We start from the raw sequence: 12,370 nt of genomic DNA, 5'->3' as shown, positions 1-12,370 counted from the left end.
AAATATCTTTTAAGTATTCATAAGTGATTTATTATGATTTTAGACAGTATGAGCCAACCTAATTTTAATAACCTCAGAGCAAACAGAACCTCACCCCCTCTGAAATTTCTGTTGCCCCGGAAGGGGGTTCCGGACCCCAGTTTGGGTACCAATGGCCTAAAGCCCCATGGAGCAGCACATTGTTCTGATCCAGCAGGATATGATATCCAATACCAAGATCTGACTGGCTCATCCCTATACTTCATCCTCTTGTTGGATATATGGATGTATATAACACATAAACCATTGTTACCTAGGAAAATGTATTCTCAAATTGTGCAGCTGTCAAATCATTGACAGTAAATCAGAATCATGATATTCTTACAGTTATGTGGAGATATACATTTCTCTAACAAGTTGACCTGCAAGACTGTAAATATCTAGTAGGATGTGTGGGAGTTTTTAGCTCAAACAGAACAGATTTTAAAATGTGACCTGTCTTGGTTGTTTGAATTCATTTGCTGTGCTACCAAACGCCAAAGTAACCCAAAACACATCTGTTATCCTACAGCAGACTTGGTTGTAAGTGTGAAAGTGTTAGGATGTTTTGACTGGCACATTTTTCTTCTTCGTTTCAGTTAAAGTACTAGCTGTTAGGTATGGTATTGCTGAGGTTCCTACTTTGGCTGTGTTTAATCAAACTTAATCACATGCCTAAAACATACGCAACACTTGATTATTTTGTCACTTGCCTCTTAGGGCCCCTGTACTTACGACTTTAAGATATAATATTGGACATCAGTAAAAATACTATCTGTAACATTTTGCATGCAGTTTATATTGAAAATGTTTATTTTTTATAGGTTTAGGGAAATGTTATCTATATTTATTATCTATCCTGTCCATCTTTGACAGTGCCCAGCAAAGGAACACAGCTGCAAACAAGAAGAGGGCCATACCCAACCAGGTATGTTAATCTTTCATCTCCTTGGACTGATACTTCCCATCACTCGTCTATTAATCAACCGTGTGACCATTACTCTCACCAGCAATGATTTATCCCAGCCATTAATCTATCTCTACATATTTAACTGTTAACAATATTCCCACTGTACATCACTCAGTACGTTTACATGATGTTTAACACACCCTGATAATGTAATTAATTAACTTGTTTGTCAACTGGAATGCCTTATGATAGGCCAACCAGAAGAAGGTCCAATAATAACTGGCAAAAGGGTGCATATTGCTGCATACTGTGGCCAAGTCAAGCATACTTTCAAGTAACTTGATTCTCCCCTGGTGCTTGTATACTTGGTTGATTGTTCTGGATTGAGCTTTTACTGTAGCTCAACTTAACCATGCATGAAAACGTACTGATGGTAATGAATGACTGTATCCAGTCTTTGCCAAATTATTTTTTCTCCTTACTGGTCTTTGTCCATAGTGTTATAGAGCAGGTCCTCCTTGTGTTGTTCAAATATTTTGTCTAATTTCATGTATCAGATTCTCAAACAGGATTATTAAAATGCTGCTGATCAGAATTAGAGATCAGTCTACAGAGAGGGGAGAGTTACCCTAAAAGACCCTGCTTGCTGGCTTTTCTGAAACAAGCAATTGTTTCCATGGCAATTATTAATTGCCGTCTGCATGTGATCCAGGCATGTTGTTTACCACCAAAGCAACAGTTAATCACAAAATTGTGCTGGTTGTTTTGTTGCTTTCCTATTAACACACCAGCATTTATTGTATTGAAATTCAGAATGTGCATGGACCTCACATCTGTCAACTGAGCGACAAATATGACATAACCAAGTTTTGATATAATTGAAATAATTCTAATTGCATGTAACTCTCTTGCTCTGTCTCTCTCTCTCTATCTCTCTCTTTCTTTCTGTCTCTCCTGTCTTCCTCTGGATGTCTCATGATTCTTGCTCTCTGTTTCCCCCTGCTTCTGCTCCTTTGGAAACTTTCATTCTCACTTTTTCATCTTTATCGTAAACTTTCATTTTCTCCTCTTTCTTTCTTCTTAAATCCCTTTCTCTCCTTCTGACTCTCCCTTTCCTTTACCCCTCCCTCCTTCTACCTCTGATCTGTCCTTCATTTTTGCTTGCTCGCTTTCTCATTTCTTTTGGCTTTGATTTGTACTGTCCCCCTTTGCTTTAATTTTCCCTTCCCCTTCCTATTACTGCAGGGTGAGATTCTGGTAAGTACCCCACAGATTTAAACCACGCCCTGCCAGGGGGCAGCAGGGGTAGACCGTACAGAAGAACTGAGGCCATCACACACAGGTCAGACTATACTGTTAGGGAGTAAAGATCTGCTGCTGTGAGACAACAGGATAACCAGTTGCTTGAAAATACAGGAGTCCCAACTTCTCACCATACTAAGTTGTTTTACCCTTCTGCAGCTTGGCGGACTTGGAGAGGTCCACGAGGAAAAGGTAGAGTCTCGTGACTGATCAAATGGATATAACTGATAATTTTAGCACTAGCACACAGTTGCCAGTAATTTGGAGCTGTCTCTTAAGTAAAACACAGCAGGTTGTCTTTTGTAATTTGGTCTCATTTAATCAAGACAGTAATTGTCTTTAATTGTGCACATTTGGGCTGCTACTAACATTTTTACTATTTGTACTAAATATTTTGAATAATTTACGTTTCCCCACAAAAGATTGTGGCACTTTGTCATGCTGTGTTAAAACACCAGACATTTAGTACGGGTAAATCTTTCACTGCTGACTGTGGACGCCAACAGTTCTCATGTTTTCAGGTTTATACCTCTGCTGCTGCCTTATGCAGGGTGACTCAGAAGTTTGCCTTGTGAGAATCATCCTAAACGTCACCGGGGACTGGGAGGGAAGGGGGAACAAAATAATCATTAACCAACAAAATGGTACATCCTTGAAATTTTCCTTTCATTCATTTCTGATTGAGAAACTAACTTAAGTCAGAATATTTTTCTATTTTTCTGAATTTCTTTCATGTCTGAATTGACTTCTTTCTTTAAGAATACCATACAGAAATCTTTCTCAAAGTGATTTTTCTTTATTCAGAGCTGATCAATAATTCTTCAAAGAACAGTGTGTGATTGTGGCTTTGGGATGTGTTTCAGCTGTTAAATCAAAATGTTGAGTCTTTTTTATGAACACATTTTTAAATCTTCAGTTTCTTTCTGATCAGTCTTTGTTTTAAATTTTAAATGGAGTCCACCATGTTCAGGTTTAGGTTACTTTATTTGTACCTGTAGGTGGATTTGATATACATACAGATGACATACTAATAACAAAGCAGATTTATCATGAAACAACATGTTAGAGTAAAGTTAATCATTTTAAACATACTAAACATGATTAGAACAATCAAAGAAAATATACAAGTGCTCCAGTTTCCAGAGAAAAAAGTTATCTAGAGAAAAAATACAAACCATTTAGATCTATTATTTCAGTTTTAAATTATCTATATTGGCAGAAATGGGTTGAATATTGACTGCTGCATTTAGGTTATGTAGAAACAAAAGCATCTCTTCTCATTGTTTCCTTTTTCTTAATGTCATTTTGATCCACATTTCAAGCAAACTTTAATACTGGGGATTTAAAACTCTTCCTTCATTTTGAAAAGTGAAAGTCATTTCCTCGCCAAGGCAAACTACCCGTTTAGCTCCTATATAATTGCCTCCTCTCCCATGTTTATGTTGGCGCTTTTGAACTAATAAAGTTTTTTTTCATAACTCACTCCTCTAAAGGATGGAGAGGGAGAGCAAGAGAGGTCTAAAGCAAAGTTTAATGCTATCTTTCCCTTCAGCTTTACTCATTACAGAAGCTGGCTTTTCACAAATACTTTTATTGAAAGATGCTGCAGCCAAAAAGACTTATAAGGACAACATTTCCTTCTCCAATTTTACTTAATTAGGCCTCTTCCGCTAATGTTTTCTCTCCCTCTCCATCTTCAGATATTTAGTCTGCTGTTTAGATATCTGCCCCCCATGAGCTCTGCTAAACTTGCTAACTTTCCTCAGGATTTAACTTTCTCCCGTTTTATTCCTTTCTTTTGAACTCACTTCCTTCCTCTTTCAGTATAACCAGGTTTGTACTCCCTATTTTGTGTAGCCTCTGCAAAGTTAACTCAACTAATGCTTCCTTTAAAAAAAAGCAGTACATAGGCTAAGTTTTACTGACCCACTGACACTAACATACCACCGCCGACCTACAATCTCTGACCCTGTGTGGAAGACAGCTTGGTCTGGACAACCTCTGGATCTGTTTGTTGGTTTAAGGGTTTCTCTTCTGATGGGTTTCAAAAACAAAAACTACATCCTAAATTCAGAATTCAAACTAAACCCATGATGCTTTTGTTATACATTAAGCCATAGTAGCCACTGTGTTCCTTACTTATTATGAGTTTTAGATGCAATTGAAGTTGCTGGTTTATTTATACCAAATATTTGAGCATTACAGTGAAATAAAACCAAATTCACAGTTACATTGCAGGTAAGCTCTTTAAATTTTAGTAGTGTTTGTTACGTCCCAGTATTATTGGTACAACACTGATGGGGCCTCCATCACACCTATATATAAGCCTGATTGATAAAGCTATTTTCCTCCATCCTCCTGGTACCCCCTTCCCTACCACTCTTTTCTCTTTGCTGCATCCTTATCCGCACAGGTGATCCGTAAAGGCTGGTTAACCATCAACATCAGCATTATGAAGGGAGGCTCCAAGGAGTACTGGTTTGTCCTGACTGCTGAGACCCTGTCCTGGTACAAAGACGAAGAGGTGAGAGGGACTTTCTGTTCTTTAATACTGGACATGCAGATTACTTTACAGCACATGCAGATGCTGTAAGTTTGGGCTCTCCAGTCTTGGTAGTTTGAATGTGCGTGTGTCCCAGCCCAGCCTAACCAATGTGCAGACTACTGTTCAGCTGTAGCCGAATGAACAGGTAGTCTGAACACTGGGCAGGCGGGGGGGTGAGGAGGACTCTGATGGGAGGAAAGACCATGAGGTCACTTCAGCTGCAGGTCGCTACCCTAGGACAGGAGGACAAAGGGCAAAGAGAGCAAATATTACCCCACTGAAATAATTGCACATAATGAAAATTAAAAGCTTGATTTATTAGGACCCATGCTGCAGATTTTTTCTTTTTATCTTAAACCGTCTTTTAAATTAAGCTTAATAGGAAAAATCAGACCTTTAAGACAATAATGTTTAACCAGATCAGGCAAATAAACACAGACATGGTTGGGCTACATTCCTCAGCGGCTAAATAACCCACAGTACGTGCACACCCAGCAAACTCTGCTCCACAGTTTATTTGGACTATAAACCTCTTAAAAAGATGAATAACAAGGGATGTGCCAGTGCAGTGATGGTTAAAACTGAATATTTACAGAATATTGATTTAAATAAGTGGTCATCAGTGACTTTAATTGTTTAAATGGCTTTCACAGATTTGTGATTACTCACCGCTTGATTTTCTTCCCAAGGCTTCAGTTGTATCTGTCCTTTATGTAGGGTTAAAAGACCCTTAAAAAGCTGCCACCACGAAACACAACCAAAGATGAACTCTAGTCCAGTGGCCCCAGTCTGGCCAGAAACAACCTACCAACGATGCATTTTCATATCAGTCGCCTTTACGAAAAAGCAAAGAGACCGAAAGAAAGCGAGAGAGGGAGGATGGTGGAGGCAAACTGACGTGGCAGGCGGGCTGAAATGTTCCAGCCGGGATCTGACTTTGGAATTTGCAGGAAATCGTACTGGGTTACGGGGGCCGAAGGGGGGTGTGATTGTGTGTGTACAAGTGTGCAAGTGTGTAGGCGCTTGTCCACAAATCTGCCAGTTTTATTCGGTGTAAAGATAAAACTTACCATATGCATCTTTATACCCACACCTAAATCAAATGATAAGTGTTCATATGTACTGTTTAGGTTTGTTTGTCTCTGCACGTGCAGTTAAGTATCACGACCCTGGTGTATGTGTGTTTGTCTGTGTACGTGTGTGTGGTGGGGGCGGGGGATTGTGTGGAGCTGTGAGTGATGTAACTGTTGGGCCAGCGCCACTCTCTGTGTTAGCGCAGACGTAAATGCTTCCAGATGTCTCTTCTCAACAGTGAAAGCTGGCACCCCATCCCCCCCAGAACTCTCTCATGCTCCTCCTTTTCCTCCTCAGCATGGATTTCTCCATCTCACCAGCCTGCTGGTGGTCTACACCAAGGAAATGCATTCCATCATGTCTGCTCATTTGTGGAAAAGTGTTAGCGCTGTTGTCCTCTGTGTTGTCTAATTATCACAATATATAAGTGCTTCCTCAATGAAGATATGGCCTGTTTAGTTTGTACTTACTGTGCTTTAGTTCTGTTCTAAATACACATTTCTGTCTCATAATAGGAGAAGGAAAAGAAGTATATGCTCCCTCTGGATAACCTTAAGATCAGAGATGTTGAGAAAGGATTTATGTCCACAAAGCACATCTTTGCCATCTTCAACACAGAACAGAGGTCAGAGTTGTGTTAAAAAGCATACATGTAAACAAGAGTGGTTTGACTTGAGTGTTGAGGCTCTTGTGTCCTTGGTAAGCCTGCACATGCTAAAGCAGATGTCTTTATCTGTTTTATAGGAACGTGTACAAGGATCTTCGCCAGATAGAACTGGCTTGTGATTCCCAAGAGGATGTAGACAGCTGGAAAGCGTCATTCCTAAGAGCAGGAGTTTATCCAGAGAAGGATCAGGTATGTGGATTTCTGTTTCTGTAAAGCTTTGAAATAGTTGATATTACAGTTCGCATTAGCATTATTAGTTATCTTACATTCCCTATAAAAGTATTTATCATTTAATTGATTTTGTACATCAGTCATGGTCAATTTAATTTGTTTTTTTTATTTGTTTTTTTTTTTTGTTGGATGAAAAAAATACAAAAAACTCTAAAATGTCAAGTGGAAACAGATTTCTATAAAGAAATGTAAATTAAGTGATGGAAAAAAAAATCAAGTGACAGCATGAATACTCACCCCTTTCAAGTCAGTATTTAGCAGATCCACCATTGGCTGCAATCACAGCACTCAGTCTGTGTGGAAATGGTTAAATCAGGCTTCTGTCAGTCCACCCACAAATTCAGCTCTGGTCTTTGACTCGGCCACTCCAGAACATTCACCTTGTCTGTTTCTGTGCAGGTTTTGCTTCATGCTTCAAATCATTGTCTTGCTGGAAAATAAATCTTCTCTTAACAGATTGACTGAAAAAGATTGTCCTCCAGCCTTTTCCTATATTTTGCCACTTTTACCCTCTACCTTTACAAGCCTTCCAGGGCCAGCTGCTGAGAAGCATCCCCACAGCACGATGCTGCCACCGTTTTGCTTTACAGTGGGGAGGTGTGTTTGTGGTGATGTGCAGTGTTTTGTGTCCGCCAAACATAACGTCTTGTCTGATGCACTATTTTGGTCTCATCAGACCAAAGAACTTTCTTCCACTTGACCATCTCCTGCATTCCCAACTCTAGTCGATATTTGATGTGAGGTTTTTCTCTCCCACCTCAGTACTGAAGCTTGTTACTCCTTCAGAGTAGTCATAGGTGTCTTGGTGGCCTCTCTCACTAGTCTCCTTGCACAATCACTCAGTTTGTGAGGACAGTCTGTTCTAGGCAGATTTAAACGTGCTATATTCCTTCCATTTCTTGATGATAGATTTAACTGAACACTGGGAGTTGTTCAGTGCCCTGGAAAGTTTTTTTGTATCCATCCTTTGACTTAAACGTTTCAATAATGTTCTTTTGTCTTCATGTTGTAATGGTAGCCAGGAATGCTGATTAACAAGTAACTTGACCCTCCATACACAGGTGTCTTTATACTAAAATCACCCGAGACACATTCACTGCACTCAGGTGATCCTCATTTCATTAACTGTGAGACCACAAGCACCAATTGGCCTGACCTCTGTTGAATTGGGTCAGTCACTTTAAAGGGGGTGAATATGTATGCAGTCACGTATTTTACATCACTTTTATAGTTATTGTAATTTATTTTTTGTCAATAAAGCTAAATCATGTGTGTTTTGTTCTATGTCCTGTTTTATATGTGAAACTTATCGTGCTGCTGTCTTGGCCAGGACTCCCTTGTAAAAGAGATTTTTGTATCTCAATGGGAATAAATCCTGGTTAAATAAAGGTTAAATAAATAAATAAATTGACCGTGATTGATTTTTTAAAATCAATAAAAGGTTAAAACATCCAAGCTGGTGGATGCTTTTTTGGTACTGTGCTTGGTACTTCTAAAAAGAAACAAAAGTGTGATGTGTTTTTTGTCCTTTATCTTTTCGTTTAATTGACAACCACAGGTGGAGAATGAAGAGGCCGCCCCTGCAGACACATTCTCTATGGACCCTCAGCTGGAGCGGCAGGTGGAAACCATCCGCAACCTGGTGGATTCATACATCAGCATCATTAACAAATCCGCTAGAGACCTCGTGCCCAAGACCATCATGCATCTCATGATCAACAGCGTGAGTCCAACAGTCCTCAGCAGCAGACACAATCAATAAAAAAGTGTATGCACAGTCAAACCTAGACCTAAAATAAAAGATAATTTCTGTCTCCGACCTTAAAGCTCCTGTAAGGAGTTTTCAGCTGGGTGTGGAACGTTGAAGTCAGAAGTGATGCTTCTGTTTCACCTACTAAAGCAGTCAAAATGGTCAACATGTCACATGATTGTTTATTGCTGTGCAGTTATTTTTAATGAATGCACCGCAAGGTTGGCCGCAGATGTGGTTAAAAGGTTTCTATTTTTTATGGCAAGGACTCACAGTGAGTGAGAAGCATGACTGTTAGAAGAAAGCTTTTTTTCATCTTACAGCAAAACTTAGGTATGTACAAGGCAAGATCAGAGATAACACATACAGCTTTGCCCACAAGAGGCTCCAAGATCAACATAAACCAGAGTGCCTCACATGAACTCAGACATTTGGCAGGTGTTTCTCCTGCAAAGAAACTGGAAAAAAAGTTTTTCTTTAGCTGTGCTCACCACTTTGAATACCCCAGTGTTCAGTCTAGCGTATTTGCCAGGTTAACTGACTGTATTCTCTCTCTCGAAGTTCCTTTTTGTGCTAAATGTTGACATTTGAAGGTCCTCTACTGAGACACTTTGAATGTAAATTAACACATTTAGGGTGCTTTACATAGTCTAGTTATTAATACATTTTAAAATCTGAAAACAACTAAGCATTGATGGTTTCCTTTTTGACCTCTGGTGCACCACATCCTAAAATTAGTCAGTGTTGATGAACTTAACCTGGTGCCATCTGTGTACTACTAATGTTTACTCACTTCCAGGCAAAGGATTTCATCCACTCAGAGCTGCTGGCGTACCTCTACTCATCAGGAGACCAGAACAGCCTCATGGAGGAGTCAGCTGATCAGGCTCAGCGAAGAGACGAAATGCTGCGCATGTATCATGCTCTCAAAGAGGCACTTAACATAATTGGGGACATTAGTGCAAACACCATCTCCACCCCAGTACCCCCACCTGTGAATGACACCTGGATGCAAGATGCCAGGTAATGAAAATATATAGATTAAAAGAAATACACTGCGCCTCCTCTTATCCACAGTCAGCCTGTTACAAATACAAGGAGAGATTAGAAAATTCCAAAACATCATCAGATATTATTGAATTTCTTCTGGATTTGGCTTGAATGATTTTCTCACTTACACAGGAAAATTAGTTTGCTCTTGTGCAGTTATTCAGATATCAGTTTAATTTTTTCATCTACCCTTCTCAGCCCAACCCCTCAGCGCAGGCCGCCTCCTGCTGCAGCTCCGCCCCCCAGCCGTCCACCTGCTGTCCGGGGCCCAACACCAGGACCACCTCTGAACCCTTCCCCAGCCTTTGGAGCTCCTCTTAACCCCTCTCCTGCATTCGGAGCGCCACCAATCCCCTCTCGCCCAGGCCCATCAATGAATGCCTTTAACAGCAGCCAGGATCCCTTCAGTGCCCCCCCACAGATCCCCTCCCGGCCAGCTCGAGTCCCACCAGGCGTGCCCAGGTATGACTTCAGATTATTCTGGCACCTTTTGTGTATGAAATACATTTTGTTGCACTGTGTTTATAACATTTTACTCTAACATCACATCATCTTCTGTCTTTCAAGTGTCACAGGCATGGTTTGTCATTTCTCACTCTAATCAGTGTCCCAACTCTATATTTAATAATCATTTGTCATCAATCATCACTCACTCTTACTGTTTTGGTGCTTTGACATTTATGTAAACTTCCTGAAAACATCCTGAAATTTTCAGGGTGAGCTGCATGCCTGAATGCAAACTGGAATTTTTCACATTTTCAACTCAATTTAAAATGGTTTCTGCCAGCCCCCTCGTACATTTTCTGCAAGAAGTCAGGGTGAGCTGATGCAAGAGCGTAATTGGAAAAGTTCAGAAGAATTCACAGCAGGCAAGGGGGGCTAGTTTATGTCCTGTGACGGGTGCAATGTCTGGATTTGTTCAGACAGTGCATGAGTAGCGGTTAATGAGCTTTTTTGGATATCAAGTGACAGCACTTTAGCACCTAGGTCCACTCTATACATTCACAGTACATCTTCAGTGATCATCTGACACAAGCACTTTCTTACCTGCTTCTTATGCAAACCTCAGCCCATATATCATAAAGAGAGTCATAGCTTGGTATCCCTACATGCTATATCAAATGAGGCTGCTGGCAATACAAATTAAAGGGGGGAATTTGCTATAGCTGAAGGTCAGCTAAGACTACATGAATTTAGCCAGATTTTGGCCTGACTGCATTGTTGCACCTCATCATCAATTGTCAGGGACGACAGTCTCGTAGTGTGTCATAATAAACAACACCTCCAAGACGCCCCCACAAACATGATTTGACAAGGCTAGCATGTCAGAATTTTTCTTGCATTGTCATCTAGTTTGACACCATGACCTGATGTCAACGATGTGAACCCTGACACCTACCAATACGAGAGTGTTTGCTGTTACCTTTAATCATGATCTACCAGACTGACATTATGCTAGCCCCCCACCCCCACAGGATTAATGTGTTAATACAGTGAAGCTGTATGTATTGGTGCAGTTAAGTGGGCACATTTTCTTGACATTTTATCACATTCATACCTCAAGTTCTATTTGAAGGATATCCAATCTAGATTATCCTCCTCTTGAATCGAAGGGATGAATGCAGATTTGGTTCTTTTTTGTTTTTCTTCCTTTTGGAGCAAAAGACTGCTAGCTATGATTCACTCTCTTTGCCCACCTCCCCCACTGACCTGTGAACTAGCATAGTCAAGGAGACAGTAGTGACATCAGCATACGATGAGCAGCCGGGTAGCCAGGCTGTCATCCAAGACAGGTCAAGATTTTAGTTGCATAGTTTGATATTGGGCATTCGTGAACAACCAAAAAAATGGTTTAGTCTGAGCCGGCATTTAGATGATGGCGGTGCCACTTAAACAGCTTTCCTCCCTCATGATATCATAAACATGCTTTTAAAGGAAATGGTGATATGCAATTTAGCCAATTAATCTTGTGAGGTACTGGTTAGATTGATATGACAACTCACAGCAAGCTAGTATTAAGAGCTGGCCTCTGTTGTGAGCAATGTAAGCCACCTCGATTTAAAAGACTCATTTTTTGTTTTTTTAAAGGCAAAAAAGGAAAAATGATACAGAATAGAGAGCAGTTTGGAAGCTAGAGGGATGAATATTATTCATGAGCAGAGCTGCAGAAGTGAGGCTGGATGAACATAGAAAAGTTATGCTCTTGTCGACAGGGTTGTCTTTAATGCATGTCACTGTCAATGCATGACAACCAGTCCAGTCTGGATGAAGGCATCCCAGACTACCTCTTGCAGTCTGAGCTAACGGGCATCAAACTTTTTTCAGCAGACATAAAGCATTAAGGATCACCTCTCAATGCCCAAATTAAATAGAAGTCCATTTAAATGCATTGTATTAATGAAGTGACAGTGTGCATAATGACAATCATTATTTTTTCTTTTTGCTAATATGCCACTGTTTTGTTGATAATTTTAGTTTAATAAACTACACATAGTATTAATATGAAGGCAGAAAATCTCATACTGTTGGTCTCAATTTTTCATACTTAATTGTATGTAAAGGTGAGACAAATAAAAGCTCAAGACAATACAAAATATATAAAGCATAGTAAGGGAGGACAGTAGAACAACTGCAATAATCCCACAATAATCAGCATTGTTCATTACTTCAGCATCGTTCTTTTACATCATTTCCTGTCTCCTTCCCCACTTCTCTCTCTGTGAGGTGCTTTGTGTGGAAAACTAATGAACTGTCTCCCTGAAATCATCGAGATATTTTCAGAAGTGCATGTGTGAAAATGGCTTTCATTTGTTTCCCTCTCAC

At 40.0% G+C, this 12,370-nt stretch overlaps 1 protein-coding gene across 2 annotated transcripts in view; it reads left to right on the top strand.

The window, feature by feature from the left end:
- dnm2a (dynamin 2a) overlaps positions 1-12,370 on the top strand; it is a 45,269-nt gene that overhangs the window by 30,363 nt on the left and 2,536 nt on the right. Inside the window, exons 13-20 of one of the 2 annotated variants that reach the window (XM_041778157.1) lie at positions 895-946; positions 2,174-2,185; positions 4,644-4,754; positions 6,365-6,474; positions 6,594-6,705; positions 8,306-8,470; positions 9,297-9,520; positions 9,746-10,009. In XM_041778157.1, the coding sequence (XP_041634091.1) occupies positions 895-946; positions 2,174-2,185; positions 4,644-4,754; positions 6,365-6,474; positions 6,594-6,705; positions 8,306-8,470; positions 9,297-9,520; positions 9,746-10,009 (1,050 nt within the window). The remainder of the gene's footprint in view (positions 1-894; positions 947-2,173; positions 2,186-4,643; positions 4,755-6,364; positions 6,475-6,593; positions 6,706-8,305; positions 8,471-9,296; positions 9,521-9,745; positions 10,010-12,370) is intronic. The other variant, XM_041778159.1, reaches the window with a different exon arrangement.

This window comes from Cheilinus undulatus, linkage group 21 (assembly GCF_018320785.1).
Source record: "Cheilinus undulatus linkage group 21, ASM1832078v1, whole genome shotgun sequence".
Lineage (NCBI taxonomy): Eukaryota > Metazoa > Chordata > Actinopteri > Labriformes > Labridae > Cheilinus > Cheilinus undulatus.
The sequence above is the reverse complement of the archived record's forward strand: the minus strand, read 5'-3'. Positions and strand labels throughout refer to the sequence as shown.